At 43.4% G+C, this 21308-nt stretch overlaps 1 protein-coding gene across 5 annotated transcripts in view; it reads left to right on the forward strand.

Moving 5' to 3' along the window:
- Positions 1-6284: 6284 nt before the first annotated feature.
- The window catches only part of IQSEC3 (IQ motif and Sec7 domain ArfGEF 3), a 107077-nt gene continuing 92053 nt past the window's right edge, over positions 6285-21308 (forward strand). For 4 of the 5 annotated variants that reach the window (XM_027793011.2, XM_055808568.1, XM_055808566.1 and 1 more), the window contains exon 1: positions 6286-6882. In XM_027793011.2, coding sequence (XP_027648812.2) covers positions 6395-6882 — 488 coding nt within the window. In that variant the 5' untranslated portion in view covers positions 6286-6394. Of the gene's footprint in view, positions 6883-21308 lie in introns of all 5 variants that reach the window. The other variant, XM_055808563.1, reaches the window with a different exon arrangement.

The following is a 21308-nucleotide window of genomic DNA, read 5'->3' on the forward strand; positions in this document are numbered from 1 at the left end:
ATGAGGTTATATGGCATGTAGCACATCAGGCCAGATGCTTTATTGATTTGTCCTGCCCTTATTTTCCCTGAGAAGTCAGCATCTGCTTACCCCTGTTACACAACAGACTAAACAAGCCACACTTTCAAGGTGAAACAGGACGCCACCGAGGGCCTGTAAGCAAAGTGGGCTCTCTTTGAGTAAAGCCAAGAGGAGTCCTCTGCTGTCTTCATCCTTAGTCCTGCACCTAAAAGCCCGGTGGTATGGTCTGCAGTCCTACCTACATTCTTTAAACTGAAATCTGCAACAAGGTGAATTCCCTCTGTCGTCTTGGGGCTGTTGAGTTGTTAATTCATAGGGATATCACAACATCAGAAGCACAGGGAAAATATCTTGTTCTATAAATGAAACTTATAGAGCTGAGATGTGGTAAGGACAAATACTTCAGATTCTTTCTATGTTGGTTTGGGGTTTTTTTCTCTTCAGTGGAGTATAGCTAGGTTGACATATAAATATTTTAAAACAGCTGCTCATCAGATAAATGGTATATTGTAGCCTTAGCTGAAATGTATCCTGTTTGCTCATGTTTTCTGTTTTCTTGACGGTATTTGATCTCTGACATTGCAGAAAAACCTTCTAGTTGGACTATGAGTTTAGATTTAACATTATTCCATTTCCCTCCCTCCCCCCCGCTTTTTTTCTGTGTAGCTTATGCAAGGTCAGATTACACAAACCTGTCCCATCGGAAAATCTCCATGTAATTCAGTAGAACTAGTAAGATAAGATTTAGAGAATCAACCTCATATTTCATTTTTTCATTTTACTGCAGTATTTACAAAGGACTGAACAACTGTCAGTTCAAACAAAAACCTGACTGACTGAAGAAAATGTCTCTGTGTAGCTTTTGCTCTCTAGAATTAATCAATTAAGTGGTCAAAGCTTAATTTCATGAGAAAGACAGGAGATAATGTAACATTTAGCAACATTAAAAGGAATGTGCATTCTAAAGAGGGACCTTGATTCCTTTTAATGTGCAGTAAATGATGCAAGGCTGCCAATAGCACAGTTCAAATACAGTCAAGATTTTAAAATGTGTCAAAACTACACATCGCAGCTAAAGCTACAATACAGAATTTGTACCTTTTCCCTGATGAGCAGCTGTTTTAAAATATTTATATGTCAACCTAGCTATACTCCACTGAAGAGAAAAAAACCCCAAACCAACATAGAAAGAATCTGAAGTATTTGTCCTTACCGCATCTCAGCTCTTTACGTTTCATTTATAGAACAAGATATTTTCCCTGTGCTTCTGATGTTGTGATATCCCTATGAATTAACAACTCAACAGCCCCAAGACGACAGAGGGAATTCACCTTGTTGCAGATTTCAGTTTAAAGAATGTAGGTAGGACTGCAGACCATACCACCGGGCTTTTAGGTGCAGGACTAAGGATGAAGGTAGCAGAGAACTCCTCTTGGTTTTACTCAATGCTCACCTGAAGCAGAGAAAGCACTGCTGTTGATTCCAACAGTTTCTAATTACAGAGCCTCAGTGGCATCCTACGTGATTGTGGGCAGCACACTTTACATGGTCTTAGCTTCATTTTATCCATCTGTTTAACAGGTGTAAGCAGATAGTGACTTGGCTTAGACTCAAGATGGTGAAACATCTCTCATTGATCTGAATAGTTTTGGATGAGGCCTCAAGTGAAAGAAGCGTGAGTGAAAGAAGCATTCAGGAGATGCAGATTTTTTTCCCCCATCCATGAATTATGCATGAGTACATTGTGATTGTCTTGATTCTAACCTCTATTTTGAAATTATTCATCTGATTCCTGCAGATTCTTTTTGGTCTGTAGGCTGTTTGCAAGCAGTTCTGAGAATCTCTACTGAAGCAGCTGCTAACTTCCAGGTGGGGCTGAAAACGCCCCATCTTCCCCCAGAAATCAGAATGGAAGGTGGCAACACAAGACTGTGATCCTTGTGTCTCTTCCCTCCCATCTTTAATTCTGTATTTTTAATATGATTTGTGTTATGCTTCCTTGTACATTTTTCTTAAGAACTGGATGAGAACACATCTGGTGGGAAACTCTGGCTATGGGGATTTCACTCAAGGTTCTGCCATGGTTTTGAGAGACAGGAAGCAGGGGAGAAAATATTAGGTAAATTAAGGTGGGTTGACCAGCATGAAATCTGCCTTTTCTTGAGTACTAAGGACTTGACCTTGAATACTAATAATCTTTGTTGTATTTGGATATGCTTGTACACAATTCTCCTCCTAAAAGAAAGACAATTGAAACAAATACCTTATAGAAGTACGAAAAACCTTAGCATAAGCTCATAAGCTTATGACAAGAAGACCATAAAATCATAGCTGGGAACCTAAGCTGTATGCCCTGCATCTCAAACTGGTGGGAATTTGGATGCTGAATTACCAGGAGAAAGTTGTTACCTTGCACGGCCTGGGCATGGAAGGTGGAGGAGAATGGGGTCAAATGCATGAAGTGGGAAGAAGACTGACTGGATTTACTGTGGGGAGCTCCTGTCCAGAAGAGATAGAGCATAACTGAAAGGATGGAAGTGCCTTGAACAGAATTTCACGTGTTAAAACACGGGAAGTCTCTACCTGTCAAAAGGCTGGAGTGATTTGTTTGCATCATGTTTCAGTGAACTGTTGCAAATTAAAGTAGGATTAGGACCTCTCAGAAAATGTTACAAGAACACTCTGCAGTGAAATTTTTTCTGCAAATGAAATACGTGAATAAGGTACTACTTTCCCTATCATGTATGCTTATTAGTACACCCTTATTTATGCGTTCACTCTACTCTGACAGAATTCAATAGCTAAATAAATATAAAGTTAAAGCCTGTAGTATTAGACCTTTCCATTAAATCCTGGGGCCTGACTCATTTGCATTTTGTTTTGTTTTTATAATGCATACTTACTTTAATTATGACTGCTGCACTTTAATTGTAATTGTCTGTGCAATGCCCAAGTACCTTGCTAAGTGGATAAGGGAAGCACTTTATTCCATAATAACATACTTAATCCATTATTATTCATTATTTTTTTTCTGGAATGGACTGAAAAGACTCAGGACTTTGAAAAATACAATAACAACAAATTATCTATGGCAAAAATAATTTTTAACAGAATTCATACTTTTCTTATCTTCATCATTGTTTTTCTCTAGGTATCGTCTCTCCTAAAGAGAGAAGCAGCAGTATTTAATGTCCTGAAGATTGGGCTAAATGCCAAAGATGTTTGAAATCAGAGATACATCGTCCCCCAGGCTTCTTGCATGGCTTTTGACAAGTCATTTAACCACTCTGTGTCCTTATTGCCCTGTTTCTGATGGCTGCAATCCTACCATTCACCTTCCATAGAACAGTAAAGCTTACTTCACTAACGCTCAGAGCTTTGCAAATGATGGAGGCTAGGTATTGTAGCAGCATAATCGAAGGGACACAATGATGGCTGCATAAAGAGGAGGTGTTTCCTAGCTATGCAGGATTCTTGCTTATTGAGTGAAAGAAGACATTCAGTTTCTTGTTATATCCTTGCAGATCCCTCCTGAACAAATACACCGTCTTCCTTGAATTTTCTTATTACAGAGGTATTACCGCTTGGAGTTTTGTAAGGAGATCCTTGCACAGTCTCTCATGGTAGGCACAAAAGCATTCTGTCTCATTTTCCTTTGGCAAATGCTCTCTGTAGGAACCTGGAAGGTCAGCGCTGGTCTTACCATTTTGGCCCACCAGTCACCACACCCTCACAGGAAACAGGTTGCTTTCTGATTCTCCTAGCCTGCTTGTTTTTGGCTTACCAATCCATGGCTGTAGGTCTCTGTTTAATTTATGACAAAGATTTATTAGTAGAAACTAGGCTATTGAGGCTGGTCAACCAAATTAAAGGTGCAGAAACTGTGAATACATCACGTCTGCTCCATGGAGTGTGTCACATCTTCTGTCACATCTTCTGATAGGCATTCAAGACTTCCCAAGCTGTTTTGCCCCATCCCCAGTCATCCAAACCAGGATGACTTTTTCTTTATAGTTAGTATTCCCTTAAGAATACACACCCCAACCTGGCTGACCATACCTGGATAGGCCAGTATGATGTCTATCACCCTTATTTCTTCATCGCTTTTATCCAGCTGAGCTGGAAAGGAATGTGATGTCCACTGCAAAGATGAAACACTGCACAAGGCTTGCCTTAAGAGTTAAACCAGCCTCCTCTGTTCTGCAGGATAAAAAAATCTCCGCCTGAAGTCTGTCCTAATAGGGATGAGGTGGCTCTGGGTGTGTGTACGTACCTATTTGAGCATATTCATGGCCATCCCTTGTTGTTTCACAGAATGTATTATGCCAAAAACATGTTATTTCCATCGGTGTCCCTGTACTCTGTTTCTGTGAGGCAAGACTGAAATTATGCTGTTCAGTACTGCCTCTGAAAGGAGACAGCATACCAGCACAATTTCCCAAACAATCATTTCCCCAAATATAGCTTAGGTGTTTTCACCTCCCCTGTCTTTCTGCTTCTGCCTTTTTTCTCATTCCCCTATAACCATCCCTCTCCTTGCTAAATAATGCCAGTTCCTGCTCAGTCAATCCCCTGTCACAAAACATTAAGGCAATGACACACTAGGCAATGACATAGAGGAGGGTGTCTCCTAAAACTTTCCAATAAAATCTTAAGTGCGTGGGATGTGAATGCTCTTGCTCCTTAGAGTTCACTCTGGGGTCTTCCCCCAACACTCAGGGGACATATGGCAGTGTTTCATGATCCCCCAAAGCCATATCTCAGTGCTTGCAAGAGAACTGTGAATAAGCAGTTCTTTTTTAGGAGTTTGTGAACAGCTTCTAATCCTGGTGATACTGTTTGCATCAGTTTACATTCCCAAGGCTATCTGTGAACAGAAAAGACTGGAAATACACCTTTCAGCTCATCTGAAACAGAGATTCTCCTTTACATTTCTTGGTTCCTCACATCAGGAACTCTTTGCTATGGTGCAGGTTTTGCTGATCTGAAAAGGCAAAACAAGAGTAGTTCTATGTTCAAATTCACCTACTTAAAACCAGTTACTTTTTGTTCTGTGGCCTTGCATCTTTTGTGTGCTCAATCAAATCTACTGACATGCTTGCCTAAAACCAGGTCTGACTGCTCGTTACACCTCCTGCATCTTCAGCACCTGCAGTTGACTGGAAAGGAGACTGCTTTTTTAGCCTCTATGGAAATCATCAAAATTCTTAATGGATTTACACAGGAGCTCCTGAAAGTAAGTTTATTCCCCTTAGCCAGGTTACTTATTGGTGAATAATAAAAAGCACACAGATAGTTTCCCAGAACTAAGGTTGTAAGTTTGTGAACTCTGAAGACTGTGGATGAGGAACAGCAAGGGAAGGTATTTCTTGAGAAACGCAGGAAACATGCACGGAGCCTAACAACAAAGGCCCTGCCTGCCACTTCTGTGGTATTATATCCACAGCCCCCACACCTCCCAGCAAAACTCTGCAGTAATCCCTACTTTGCTTCCAAAGAGCCTAAACGACACTGAAGACTCAAAGGAGTGACAAACTTGCAAGGAAGCAGCAGACTCCTCCAACATCCATTTTCCCCAGTAACTCCTTCCCCCAGGTTCAGATTTAGCCCGGCCTTCCGCATGCCTTATAAGAGGTAAGGGGAAAACAGGACCGTTATCAACAGGGCGGACAAAACCAGCCACCACTATTCAAGCCACTTCGGAGAAAAAAAACCAAATCACTAAGTCGCCCTGGAAATAAAAAGAACAGCCGCACCTAGAGTGTCATTCGGGGAGGGGAGAAGAGCGGGTGCTGGAGAGGCCGCCCCGGGCGCCGCAGAGGGGCCTGGCTGGGCCCGGCTGGCACTGCCCGCACCCGGCTCCCGCTCAGGGCTCCCCTCAAGCACCGGCCGCTCTGCCGCGGGCGAGGCGGCACCACCCAGAGGCGGCCGGCGCGGAAGCGGGCGGCGGGACACCGTCACGCCGGCTTTCCCGTCACAAACGCCGGCTTTCCCCGCACAGACACCGCCCAGGCCCCGCTCCGGGACGGGACCCCCCCGCGGCCCCCGTCCCGCTGACCCCTCCCCGCGCCTGCGCGGCCCGGCCGGGGGGCGGAGCTTCTGCGGCCGGCCCCGCCCCGCTCCCATTCCCCCGGCCTCGCCGTGCGTGGCGCGCGGGGGCAGGGGCAGGCGCGCGAGCCGCTCCCCCCCGCCTCCTCCCGCGAGAGCGCGCGCGCGGCGTGCGAGTGAGCGGCCATTGGTCGGGCGGGTGAGTGCGCGCGCGCGCGCGCGTGTGTGTGTGCGCGTGGGGCGGCGAGGCGCCTCCCCGCAGCCCGCGCCGCTCTCGCCGGAGCGCCGGCGGCCGGGCAGGGGGGCCCGGGCCGGCAGCCGGGGCATGGAGAGCCTGCTGGAGAACCCGGTGCGCGCCGTGCTCTACCTGAAGGAGCTCACCGCCATCGTGCAGAACCAGCAGAGCCTCATCCACACCCAGCGCCAGCGCATCGACGAGCTGGAGCGGCGGCTGGACGAGCTGAGCACCGAGAACCGCAGCCTCCGCGGGCAGCAGCCGGCCCCCGCCGAGCCGCCGGCGGCCCCCGCGCCGCCCCAGGGCCCCCCGCCCGAGCAGCCCCCGCCGCCGGGCCAGCCCGACCCGCTCCAGCACCACCAACAGCTCCCGGCGCAGCCGCCGCCGCCGCCGCCGGGCAAGCAGGCACCGGCGGGCCCCGGCGGCGGCGGCCGCGCTGCCGGCCACCAGCACGCCCCCCTGCAGCCCCACCAGCACCCCGCGGAGAAGGACGGCCGGGAGAAGGGCTGCTGCGCCGCCCTGCTCCAGCACAAGACCCCCCAGGCCATCGGCAAAGGCGTCCTGAGCCGGAGACCAGAGTGAGTGAGAGGGGCAGGGGGCGGAGGGGGCAGCGGGCGCGTAGCGGGCGCCTCCTGGGCCCGGGTCCGGGGGCAGCCGGGTCGTACCCCTGCAGCCCTGCACCGGGAGGGACCGTGGGTGGGTGGGTGGGTGGGTGGGGAATCCCCCCCCATGCATGCTCGCGGGGAGCGGGCAGAGCGCGAAGAGGAGCCAGGATGCTGCTGCGTGCAAGAGGCGTTTGCCCCCGAGTTCAGCGCCTTCATTGCTCGGTACGGGTGCCCGGGGCCCGTCGGGCTGCTCACCTGCGGTGCTCGCACCCGGCCGTGCCCTCATCGGCTGTCACCAATAAATAAGTCTTTGATCAAAGATGAGTGCGGTTTAGCCCAGGCAGGAGGGAGCTTTGCAAAGGACGGCAGCGTTGTGGCAGTTTCTGTTTGCCTTAAGTCGCTGGTATCTGTCAAAACCCCCACATCATCCCTGGAATGAGCTGGGATTTTCCTGCCCGCCTTGATTTAAGGAGTCTAGGGTATGCATTGTATCGCACATGATGTATATATGTCCATAGAGATACAGCTGCTGTACATATGTTTGACATTTAGGATGCTTATTGCACTTGTGTGTGGGTTGTCTGCTTTTTTTTTTTTTTTTTCTTCCTTCTTTTTTTGGTGAGTGGCACCTGACACAGATCCAGCTCTTCAAAAGGACAAAGTATTTTTTTGCTGATCTTTCCTCTTCAGTGGAGAAAGCATGACTACTAGTACTGAATACTGATAATGCTTTACGTGTATGCATGTATAGTAAACAAGGATGAGCATTCCAGCACTATAGGTGTTGGAAGAGGCTACTATTGAAAGTAACATTTTCTTGGATTGTGTATCTAGTATATGCCATCGGTTCACCAGCTGGTAATTACAGCTGCAGGCAGTATTGTAATTTCCTTTGTTTAGGCACTTTGAAAGCAGGGGAATGTTTTCTGGTTGAAAGCCAGAGTTGGTGAAGTTAGAAGGAGAATGACCATATTTTCTGATGTGGCTTCTTTTGTGTAAGAAGGAAGCTAATATAAGTAGTGAAACTAGATCACAATTTCTTTCCTAGAATGAACTCTCTCGGTTATAGTGATGTCAAAACAAATTAAGTACACAGCACACTGGATAGCCCAAAACATCTTCCTTGTCTCTTTTGACAGTTGAAATAAAAGGGACCTTTCTCTCTCATGCTTGTTTTGAATACACAAGCATAGCTGCAACAGAAAGCTGGATTTTTCAGATGGTGTAAGTAGAGTTACACCACATAGTAACAGCTAAGCATCTGTCCCATGATTCTATGAAAATCAGGCAAGAAATTAGTATTAAAGGAATATGTATGATCTAGGCACACTTGAATCCCACAAGGTAGATACATATATCTAAAATACTGCGCTGTAAGACTCAATTTTGCAATCACAACTTAAAGGAAGTAAGGCTACTCAGAGAATTAATACAGGTAGTAAGCATTTGCAGGATCTGGCCCTTATTCATCATGCAATAGGTGGAGTTTTAAAAAGATGTAGGGCCAGATCCTGAACTTATGCTGATTGGTGTAAATCCAGAATTGCATAATTTAAGTCAAAACAGTAAGAAACCCATCTAAAAATGCATAATCAACCTCATTGTTTTTTCAATAGTGAATCCCTGCAGTGAAGGCTCTGTTAGAAACATCGTATCGGCAAGGGCTTTCCTTTCTTCTGAACAGAGTTTCTAACATACGTCATTACAGAGACTGAAGAATCAATTTCTATGCATAAGTCTAAATGCCTCCTCCTTATCTGAGCATTTTTTGTGGTGGGGTTTGATTGGGAGAAGAATTGTGGATTTTTTTTTTTTCCTTCATACCAAAATGCACAAAGAGAAGTGCATTAAGAACACAGCCGATCACTGGTATATCATACGATAATCTTTGTATTTCAGATAGATAGACGGATGGATGGTTGGAGCCTTTTTGTGGAAAGTCAGGGCTGCTGCTGGGGATAACAGAGCAATCCCTGCAGTGTTCTTCACTCAGGAAGATTAAAATAGACTGCTTCTGTTTCCTTCTATAGCTTAGGCAAACCAAAATCTTTGTATAGAAAAGGAAATATCAGAGAATGCAAAACAGTCTACATTTCTCACTCCTGCAGGTTCTTTTTTTTCCCCCCACTGATTGTATGTACTGGGTTTCATCCTCTCATCTCTGTTAGAAGGAAATCAAAGAGACTGCAGAATCTAACTTAAAGGCAACTTGGGTGGAGGGCATGGAATCTTTCATCACCTATTGACAGTATGCCCAGTATCCCTTATGATCCAGGTCGCCAACCCGAGAGTTGTATTTTTGCTTTTGTGTGACACCAGGGGACATACTTTAATACCTACACAGAATAGGTATCTGCACTGTCTTCCTTCCTCCCTGTGCCTGAACATGTTTTTCCCTCTAATGTAAACCCTGAAATTCAGTGTTACCTAATTTTTTTTTCTCTTGGCCAAGAACATAGGAACTGGCTGTTCACTACAGAAAATGGCCACTCTAAACAAGAACAGAAAGGATATTTTAGCATGTCAGGATGCGGTGGCTGAAAGCAAGGGTTAAAGCGGCACCTGGGCAGTGCCCAGCTCTCGCTGCCCAGTAATGAAATTTCCTCTGCCTCTCATAAAACAGGAGGTTCTGGCAGCATGTTTCAGTGTACTTGTGCTGGCTCTTCTCACCTCAGACACAGCCCAGGGATTTTGCTCATTTTGAGTCAGGATTGAGGGTTTTTTCGCAGCCCAACTCACCTCAGTCCCTGGATAGAAGTGAAGACCTTAGCTTTTGGACACATGTGGCTATTCTTGTCAGCTGGGGCAGTCTTCTGTAAGGGGCTTGGAATTAAAAACAAATGAAGCATCTCAATTATTTTAAAGAAAAGTTCAGTCTTATTTTTGTCGTCCACCTTTTAAAAAACTGGTAAGTTTTCTTTCTTTAAAGCTTTTTTTTTTTTAAAAAGTGCCTAAATTTTAAAAGGGAACAAATCAAAGCCCATATCTAGAAAGGGAAGAATTCCTGAGTTATGAGGAGGCTCACTAATTGTTGCTGCATGTTGTTGTGTGAAAAAAGTAGCACTGAGCTTACCTGTGAAAGGAGAGGCAAAGAGAGATTTTTGCAGAGCTTCTCAGCAAGAATTAGGCTGATTATTATTCCGCGGCATCTGTCTCTTTCTACCTTAGCAGTCTATTGCATAAGCACCTCACAGCTTTAAAAACAAAAAAATAAGGTCATTCGTCATGGAATGTTTTGCTTCAAAAATACAGGTTGCCAAATTAGCATAGCTTAGATCACCCTTACTAGGCAGCCTCTTGTCTTGAGGGACCATCCCAAAGTGTCATCAAATCCTGTGAGTATAAATTTTCCTTCCCTTCTTTATCAAAATACTACCTTCTTTGCCAATCCCCAGTACCCTTTGTTAAGTATCAGGGAAGTGCCACAGGGTTGAATTTAGCGGATTAAGTCTAAATGGCCCAAATCCTGCTGTTTTTTATCAGTGAAACTCTCAGTAGGAGCTCTGCCTATGGAAGGACTTTAGCTTTTGAGCCCATGTATTACTTGGAAAACTCACTTTGATAAATACAATTAGAATAATAGGTAATAATCTGTTATAGTTCCTTCCATCAAAAGACATGGGTGCAATTTACAAACATTCTGTATTTAAGTGGCATTAAAGTCTTCTTTTAACCATCACTAACAGTGAAAACAAAGTGTAGAAACAGTATTTGTCTAGCATGACATAAAGAAACTAAGTGTTGCCTTTAAATTGTTAGTCTGTGTTTGCTCTACAAGGTATCTCCTCATGCAAAACAAACTTTTAGAATTCTTGGAGGAAATTTTCTAAAATCACATTTTCCCAGAGGTCTTAAAGTTCATTTGGATTTGCATTGTGCTGAAAATGATTTTATTTTGTATTGGTTTAGGACAGTATTTTTTATCTTAGTAAAGAGGCAAGTTTTAAAATGTTAAAGGGACAATGTTAGTCACTTAGTTGCTGTTGTGGTCTGAGGCTATTTGCTATATTTTTGTTTAATTTCAAAAGCTCAATTATATAAATTTAAAATGAATTGCATATGCAGATGTGCTGTTTTCCATAATTTTTCTTTTAAACTATGCATTAATGTTCTATTCTATGGATTATCTCCAGGGTAAAGGCATTGACAAAATCCCACTTATTTCAATGGATACTAACAATAACTATAAATATTATGGCTTACTATTAACATATTTTGCTATATTTGCGCATTGCACCAGCAAAAAAACCCACAACCAAACCACAAAAAACCCCAAAACCAAAAATGACCACCGGAACAACTCTGAATGGCTTATGTACCCCATTCCTTTCACTGTGGGCACACACAGAATGCTACATTTGCTGTCTGCTTTCATTCTTTCAGATTTCCCCCAGCCTGTCTCAGGGTTTAACTCCTTTGAGCTTTCATACCAGAAACAGTTTCATTGGTGCTGCCCTGGGTTCTGCAAAACCCTGTTAGCAATGTACCGTTTCAGCATCAAAAGTTATTTGGAGTCAAGTGCTGTAAGCTGGTTTCAAATGACAGAGGTTTGCATTGGCATAGCTACGTAGATGCTAAAGCCTTGCTTAGATGATTTTGAAATAAAGAGCATAATGAGAGGAAAAAAAGAAAGTAGACTCTGTGACTACATCCCATTTAAAGATATATCCATACTGGTTCCATTCACACTGTAATTGGCCTAAGACATAGTTGGACATGAACACACCTGTGTTGTATCTACATCAGGGCCAGCAAAATCCCAGGCAGAGAAATATGGAAATAATGATTCACAATAATATTTAAGAAATAACAGGTGAAGTGAGAGAAGGCAAAGGTCTCAGCTTAGGAAGGATTCAAAATGAAGTTCTAGGTACAAAATTGCTGAGTAAAGGTGGCATGAGGAATTCCACCCACAGGGATAGCACCCCAATGCGATGCTGTGTAAGGTCCTGGCCAGAGCAGCACAGTGTCAAGTCTGAAAATAATGTTATAGGAAATCTCACTGGTGGGATGGGAGCATCAGGAAGTAATAACAAGGAATCTGTGTGAAATACTGCCTAGTGGTGCTTTGGACAGGTATTATCTGTGTATCTGTGTCCTGAGCCCAGTTAGAGCAGTACCTGGAGTAACAAAGACTCATACCAATCGTTTAAACAAGAGAAATCAAGGGCTGAAAGCAACAGCAAAAAAGGTGAATGTTTTAATACTTAAATGAGGAGGGATGCAAATGCATTTTTTCATTTTTCTGATAAAATGGTGATATTTTTATGTCACTCAGCTATATGTTCTGTTGCAGCCAGGCTGCTCTTCTCGGTGGCAAGGGTACCTTTTTTCTATATGCTTCATATTGGCCCACTTGGTGTCACTTCTGGGCAGATCCAAGGTAAGGCTCTATGAGAGGGCTTTCGGAGCAATGAGCTCACAACGCAACACGGTTAGCATTCAAAAGAATTCATGCATGGCTGTTTGGAAGAGGTATAAATGGAAAAATGTCCCAAATGAATAGGTGTTAACAATGCCCTTGAGAATTCCTGCCAGGGACTCAGTGCCAGGTGACTGTTGGGCTGGCTGTCCCATTCTTTGCAGTATGTACAGTGTGGAAGGACACCCGTTGTTCTGAGATTGAAACAAGCAACTGATGCTTCCATGTCCTTCATAAAATGATGCGCACACAGGAATATACAATTTACACATGGTTCATACATTTTATGCATCCAGAAAGTGGCTACTTATATGAGGCATAGACTGTACACATTCCCACCTACACCATACTTGAAATCATTTGCACTTTTAGTCAGAGTAAGCCAGAGAAATCTAGCCTTGGAATGCAATTCTGGTCCTTAGATGGTGCCAGACCAGAGCCTGTCAGCTCAAAGACTGGTCTTCTGTTAATTATGGCTTCTACCTACTAATTAAAAAAAAGTGTTCATGTGATAAAATGAAGTACACTTCTGCAAGCCAAAATACCTTTAGACAAACAGACAGATTGTAGAAATTTCCCAGTTTTATTTTTTCCCTTCTGCCTTGCAATCCAAGTAAAAACAGTAAAAAAGAGCTACTCTCTTTCCCTTAATCTTTCTGTATGTGGAGTTTATTAATCTTCTGCTTTCCTGTTATTTTCCCTATAAATGCCTTGTTAGGTTGCCTGTTTTCTCCTTTCTTTTCTAGTTCAGCAGTGGTTTATTTCTCTTTTTCCATTCTCAGTTATGAAACCTTTTGTTGTCTCTCCCTTAGGAAAACATTATAGAAAGCCAGAAATGTTTCTCCGTTTAACAGATGGAAAATATTTCATTTGTTATAAAATTACCAGTAGCCTGTGATTGCTACTTGGTCTACATTCCATGGAACCATATAAAAGCAAATAAAGAAAAAAGAAAAGAGTAATTTTTGAAGACAGAGCCTGAAATGTGACCATTTTCCCTTTCTCATACAATTTTTAAAAATCAGATATACATCTTTTCCCTCAAAGAGGTGTATCTTGAAACAAACTAGTAATATTGTATTCGTCCATTCTAGAGTTTGTCATTTCATTTAGCTAAGCCCTAGGTGAGAAAATGAGAGTCTTGCCTATTGGATTTGTTCTGCCCAATGGCTGTTTAAGATCTCTTAGAGGATTGGACTAACAGTTTTAAGATCAAAGCTTAATTCCTCCTGAATTTATTTTTAACAGACTTGTGATGCTGGACAGTCCCTTTCATCTCCATGTATTTGAAGATCTGTAGCAAAGCAGTTTGAGATCTATTGTTTCAGATTAGAGTGGGCAGATAGATCAGGAACGACCCTTTTTATAAATTTCAGCATAGGAAGCAGCATAAAGCTCCTGTCATTACTTGCAATGTGTACTGCAAGGCAATATGCATATTTGTACATAGAAGAGAGAATATATTTGCATGGGCATTTGTCTACAGTAAGTGTCTAAGAGCAAAGTTGAAACAGCATCTAGTTTCTATGCTTTTTATATACAGCAAAGCAAATCGTCTGCTGGAGGAAATCAGTGTATCTTTACTGACGTCAATACAGCCACGACAATTTACATCACCTGAGGATCTGTACCAGGTTTTGTGTCTCTGTCCTCACACACAAATACACGTACATCCACTAGTGTAAATGAGTGTTGACAATAGCAAGTCATCACAGAAATAACAGTGAACAATGGGAAAACCATTAAGCAACATTCTGATTCTTCATATAATAGGTTTGTAATGTTTTCTTACAGTATTTTAATATAAAGTGGTAGGAGTTTTGTTGCTGCAGGGTTATAAAGATATATTTGGTCTGTTTGATAATGTTTTTTCTTTTCTCTACCCTGTGCATGCACCCTCAGTCTGCGGCTTTACAGGTATTATTTTTATTGCTTTTGCTAAGATTATGCTCATTGATCAGGTATTATTTTCTGCTCTGAAGTTGCACTAGCTGAGGCAGATAGGAGGCGATCAATATTTTCCATAATTAGTCACACCTGAGAGTGGACACTTTGGTGTAATTAGAGTGATTTTGAATAAGAAATTACAAATGGCAAACCTTATCCTTCCTGCACTCTTCTAACTGAAAACAAGGGGGTCTGTGAGCTGCAGAGCTAATGAAGCTTGGCTTTGTGTCAGAAAGACATGAAGACAAAAGATTTGTGTCACGGTTATATTTTCTGATTCCTAACAAGACACAAGTTCTGATTTAGGCTTCACCTGGTGTTGAGGCTTTTGTAACATCTCGCTCCAACACAGAGATTTCTGTGTGGAGTGATAGCTTCAGTTCACATGGCAGCCTTACCCTCGGTGGAGAACCTAGAAAGTTCTCTCTGTCAGGCCACACCAGCTATTTTCATGGGACTTGTTAGAGGTTAGTATCTCTGGGGTCACTGTTACTCACTCAGACCTGGTTGAAACTCACAGTGGGATCTGCAGTTACAAAGTAGGAACCCACACAGATACACATCCACACAGAGAAAGTGAGAGACACAGATGCATAGAAGGAAAAGGGAAAAGATTATATGGTCACAGAAAACATATTTTGCTTAGGAACCCAGGCAATAAAGACCAAGCCCTAGATAATTTTTTTAGTTAGGTCACCAGTACATCAAAATGGCAGAACTGTCCACTCCAGATCTGTGACCCTTGTCTCGGAGCTGGTGTTCTATGTGTAATAGCTTCTTAAAAGTCTTGGAATATTAAAGTTACAAAGAATTGGGGAATTACTGTAGGAATTCAGAGGGCACCTAGGTGGAGGTTTTCCACTGGCAAATGGAGTCTCTTGCTCCTCTTGGCTTTTCATATGAAGTTGACGGATCATTTTAATCCGCCTACCAACATGTGCATGGGCACGGGCTGCTGCTGAGACAGTAACTACTAGAAAGGTTCATTTATGTTTGCTGAAACACACTAAAGCATCTATGTCATTCTCAAGAGTAGTAGAAAATTGGCACTGAAATTGTTATGGATCTTAAGGAGGCTTGGGATTTTCTTCAGGTTTTGCTGTACTTTGGATATTTGTTCAAATTCTGACCTTTCTATTAAAGTTCAGGACATTGCTGTCAATCTGTTTGTGATGCCGATTTCAAGGCAGTCCTCTGAAGTGGTTCACACTGTCCTGCTCCAATGGGAGAGTTGCTCTGACAGCATCTCCTGCAGCCTCAGCATCCCGCATCTTGGTCTCGCTGTGGCTGGGTGGGCACTGACTCCATGGAACATCCTCAGATCTGCCTCCTGGAGCAGTGTGGTTTTGGCCCTGAGGTTCTTAACAGATTTTTTATATGTGATAGCATTTTCCGGAAGAGGGAGTACCTCTCCAGGTACATAAAAGTTATTAATTTTCTTTCTCCTTCAGTTACAGAACCAAACTCAAACCTGTCTTTCCTTGCTTTTGCCCCTCTATCAGGAATACTGTTTCTGCCTCTGCTGGGCTGTTCCAGGCAAAGTTTCAGCTCTACAGTCAGTTCAGAATTCTCACAAATGTCCTTGTCTTTCATTTGCTGGTTTTTAATTTGCAAATCCATTCCCAGTAGAACACCAGTAAATTGCCTGTGTCTGCCTAGGTACTCACATGGCCCCTTTCACCATAGTAACCGAGTATCTGGATTTGTCCTGAGGGCCCATGCTGATATCCATGCACACTGGACCAGTAACCTTCATCTGAACTAGCAAAGAATCTGAGGAAACTCCTCCCTTTTCTCCGAGCATTCCCTGGTTCTTGTGCCAAAGACCTCTTTTCAAGCAGTTTTCTTCTACAATGTTTTGTGCCAATAAAACTATATCCAGTCAGACTCCTGGTGTAGATAGACTGCATGGCTCTGATCAGTAGTTTGCACTATTTTACAATCTAGGTAAGTCTAAGAGTTACCACTTCACTAAATCTGGGTGGCTGAACTCAATTATGTGCCTTCAGATTTGAAGAGACGTGAGGTAACGCTCGTACATGACTTCTGATGTTACAGATCTTCATGAACTGACTTCTGTCCCACCGCTAGAGCTACTTGGTTTGAGTTAGCTATTAGCCTACTCTAACTCTGTGCATACTTGCCATGGCAGTCATTTGGGATGGCACAGCCAACTGCTGTAATGTTTCCCCCAAGAATTCTTTATTACTCGTTTGGGAAAATACCGATCCCCATGTTAGCTGCAGCAACATCCTCTGCTGGTCCCTTGTTTCTGCCAAGAAAGGAGTGAGTTTCTCATCTTTGTAAAGCTGAATACAAAAACACTGACTTCACTAGACATGCTCTGACTGGAACTATTATGCCACCTTTATCACCTCATTTACCGTGGCTCTTATGCAGCTAAGCAGATAGGGAATACCAGGTTGTGTCCCTGATGGATAAAAAGTCTTGGCAAAGAGTTTGAGTCTCAGACATTTAAAGGTATTTAGCCTCCCAGAGGTGGAAGAAAGAATCTACTTGTTTTTAAGGGAAGGATCAGACTTCTGCCAAACTTAATTTGCTTTCAGCAAGTTATTTTACAGGTAGGCAGAAGAAAGGAAATACTGGTGACAGGGGAAGAGGGGAAGAAGAGGAAGAGAGGCATCTACAGTGTATCTTTACTTTCTGCTAAAGGCAACCTTCAGGCTAGTTTTAAATCAATATTAACTTACTCTGCAAATCCCAAGCCTGAAAGCATGGCTGGAGCATTGCCTCAGGATTACATCCCAGTGGTGTGCACATCTGCATGCTCTCTAAAGCCTCTGCAGCAGTTATAAGATAGTGTATACCATACTTCTGGGTTCTGCAGGGGTATGCAGCTGCATACTAGCTGGTGGAAGAGTGGACGGCAGTGGGGAGGAGTTACAAAGGGAAGGGGAAAGGGCCCAGTGGAAACTATAGAATGCAGGAGCCCCATAATCTTATCCTGCAGAGGCTGTGAAGTTTTTGAATGCCTAGTTCATTTGCGTGTGTGACTGTAATGATACTTTGGTGTAGCTGGGGGGAGGGAAGGAATGACAGGGCTTTATGTTCTATTTTTATGAAACCTCTTACTCAGGAGAAAATAATAATAAATGGCACACACTGATCATTATCCTGAATGGGTACCGTCTGGCTGAAGCCACCTCCCCAGTAGGTAACTCCTGAGCTTAAGGAAGGAGCCCATTACTGTAGCCCAAAGTATATGTGACTAGTTCTCATCACTATCACTATGGGATGGGAGGTTTATTAGATCTCATAAAGCGATGCAGTTTAACCTGGTTGGGCAGTGTCTGGCAGATCTCCAAGAAATACCCAGAGCACTAGGAGAGGACAGTGGAGTATCTGCAGACAGCACCATTTTCAGGATATCTCTGCCTGGCATTAGCACCTCTTTTTTCAGATTAGATGTTGGGGACTTTGACCACCTGTGTCCCTTCACAGGACTTAAACACACAGAGAGTAAAGGTGTTATTCTTGTTCATGTGCTGGTGTAAATTTGTCATCCCTGCTTAATTGGCAACAGGCCCCATTCTTCATTGTCTTCTTCTTGTGAAGTTGTTTTCTTTTGTGTGAGATGGGTTTGAGATGCTAGCGAATCCTCACTGATCAATTTACATCCCACTACCTCAAGCATAAACGGTAATATGATTCATAAACCCTAAGGAATCAGGGCCATTCTTCTGCTGCAGTTTTTTTGCAAGGCTTCATTGCAGGCTGCTATGGCCAACTCTCAGATCTAACACCAGAAACACCTGCATTTCAGAGATGAGCACGTATGTGCAGTAATGTTATGTTTTCTGAAGTGCTTTGTAAAGCAAAGCACTTATTCACAAGTGGAATACCGCTAGCCTATGTCCCTACCAAAGTGCAGCAAGTGTGTAAACTTTTCCTCTAGTACACCTTTAACCATGGCAAGCTCTTGCTGCAGGATGAATGACAGGAATACCATGTAAAAGTAGATGATGATGATGATGATGGTGGTGATGATAATAATAATAATAATAATACTGTCTCCTCTGCATTATTCTTTATCACTACTTCAGTGCCTGCAAAGGTAGTCCTCATTTTACAGAAGAGGAGAAAGACATGGAAAGTTTTTTGCTTGAGTTAACCCAGCTAGTCAAAGCTGAGAGTAAAACCTGTGTCCCAGGGCTCTGATCTGTCAAGTAGGCTACAGTGTCTTGAAAGGAAGAGACAAACAGGACAAGAAGTGTTAAATGTTATGAGGTCACTTCTATGGCATAAATTACATTGCTCTAAATCCTGAAATCTGATTCACTCCCTGGACAGCTTGATACTAGGAAGAGGTTTGTCCAACTGAAGTTCTATAACTTGGGCAAAAATCCTTAGCAGCTATTCATGATTGGCATCAGGTACATTAGAAAGAATGAGCAGTGGAGGCTGGAGGTAAAATTGAGTATTGAATTTGAGGAGGAATTGAGACATGTGGTTTCAGGTTGTCCAGTCTGTGGACGTGTATTGCATGCAAGTCCAGCAAGGTTTCCAAAAGCAGCTAGTCCAGTAAGAAAATATGTCAAAGCAAAAAAGTGCTATAAATGTGTTGGAGTAAAAACGCACAAGAAACCACACACGCATGCTGGAGCGTGTTTTGTTTCTTGAAGCAATGAACCCATTGTGAGTTGCACAGAATGATGAGGGGTAGTGAGAGAAGGTAGGTTAAGCGTCTATAGTCTGTTGTTTCAGTCTGGTTTGATGGGAGAAAGCTCAGCAGGCACATGGAAGACACCAAAAATATTCCTGTCGTGGGAGCAAAAGGAAAAGCCTCCCACAGAGGTAGGCACTGCATGTGAGCTAAGGAAGTGGAAAGTAATTATCACATCTGTGCATGCGAATAAGTTGACAGTACCTTCTCCAGAAACCACTGTCTAGCAAGATGTAGTTTCTTCCCACAGCTATATTTTCCCTCTCCCTGTTCTCCTATTAAATACAGAGCCACACTGGGTTCTGCTGCCTCCATCCCCTCCTCCCCTGACACAATCACAGCAGTATATGCAATCACCAATTCATGCAGTTTCAGAGTCTTGCTCTGTCAGATTTTTCCTGCCTCATCCAAGGAGAACTCTTGCATGACTGATATGTGTGGCTTAATGGATTCTGGGCTGAGGTTTTAATTTCCAGTAATAAGAAGAGCATTTGCCTTCCCCCATCTGTCCTGTTTCTGGTACGGGACTTGATGGTGACGTTTCATCAGCTCAGTCTGAGGGGACATCACTTTCATAGGGATCCTCCGTCCTGCCTGTTTTTTCATTCAGTGTTGGAGCAGACCCCAGCGTTTACAAACCTGAAGGGTGCTCTTTGACACGCTCTCACGCATGTATGAGAGGGGGGCAGGCTCTGGGAATTCTTACACAACTTCAATACATTTCCCACAATCCAGGGGTACATTCAGTGTAGACCTAGGCTGCATTTGGTGATGACAGAGATGGCAAGGGAGATCTGGAACAAGGGCAGGAATGCCTTCAGGATGTGACTGTGCCTTGGATGTTTCTGGAATTCCTTTCTCTTCCCAGCAAGGAGCTATTTATGTTGGCTACTTTCTCCTCTCAGCTTGTACTGTAGGAGTATACTGATTTCCTCATTTGAAAGGACTTGGCGCATCAGAAGATCAGGACCTCATTCTTTCTCCTTTATTGCCCAGCTCTATTTTTTGTTTCTCCATTCTGGTTTTATTTACTGCTGTTTTGAATTCCCTGAGGTGAACACTAACCAGAGGCACAATTAGTAACTGTTCCCTTGGGATCCAGTATAGCACTAGTTGGAGATATGTCACAAAAAATCGCTAAAATATGACCGATTTCATGACATTTCCCTACTACCACTCCTTTTGTTAAAGTCATGAAGAAAAGTTAGGACCTGAATGGCTCCCGATAGCAGAGTGGCATTTGCAAAGATATCAGCAAGAATGAAACTAGCCTTCAGGAAAAGAGCTTGGAGCCCCTTTCCAAACTTCACTGGCTCCTTCCAGACAGCAGCTCCTATTTATCGCTACTTAGCTCACCCTTTTATGTCTTTCTCACTTGCAGTTACACCCTCTTTTTTTCCCCAAAAAACTTCCATTCTACAGCTCTGCTGGGAGTTTAGGTGGCAGCTATACCACGATGGCAGCATATGAATATAGCAGTGCTGAGAACAAGGCTGTGATGAAGGTTGCTGTCACTGGATTCCCAGATAGCTGTTGGGAGGATGAGGAGTGTGTAGTGCATGTATTGAATGGGGAATTGGTAGGGTAAAGTGGCATGTGAATGATACAGCTGTATCCTCATGAGGACATGTCTTCCTTTCCCTCTACATATACATCTCTGTGTGGAAAAGTGAAGTCTGAAGGAATGAGGGGTTCAAATGCATATAAACATATACATTCACTCCCAACTGTCTGGGTGAACAGCTGGTGACTTATACAGGTTTCAGGAATCCACTGAATTAACAAAACCTGCAATAAGGAAAGATAGCAGGGAAGATTTGTGCAATTTTTTTTTTGAAAGAACTTAACATTTAATTGTTTTGTTTAGTGATGTATGGTGGTGATGACTACACAAAAAAATCAGTTCTTTTGACCTGTGTTTTGTGCTTCAAAGAGTAAGTGACCCCATTCTGAACCTGGGACTAAGAAGACTCCAGAGATAGTTTAGAAGCTCTGAAGTCATGCTACATCGAGCCTGGGAAACTTCTGCCAGCGTGCAAAAAGCCACAGGTGGGATTGCTCAGGAAGCAAGCAAAATACTGACTGAGGCAAGCAAAATGCTGTCTTATCTGTTACCCAGTTCCTGCTATACACTGAAACAAACAGCCATAGTTACGTATGCTACTAAAATCAAGTGCAGCCTTCCACAATATCAACCGTCAGACCACAGTCCATGGAGCTAAAAGATATATTAGCCTTTCTTACACGCTGTTTCTGAGCTCTTGTAGCAGACAGTGTGGCAGGTGCTACAAGATCGGCAGCAGCCACAGCTTTGTTTTGACACAAACTTTAGAGATGTACTTATTG

This window comes from Falco peregrinus, chromosome 6, assembly GCF_023634155.1.
Source record: "Falco peregrinus isolate bFalPer1 chromosome 6, bFalPer1.pri, whole genome shotgun sequence".
NCBI classification, from domain to species: Eukaryota; Metazoa; Chordata; class Aves; order Falconiformes; family Falconidae; genus Falco; species Falco peregrinus.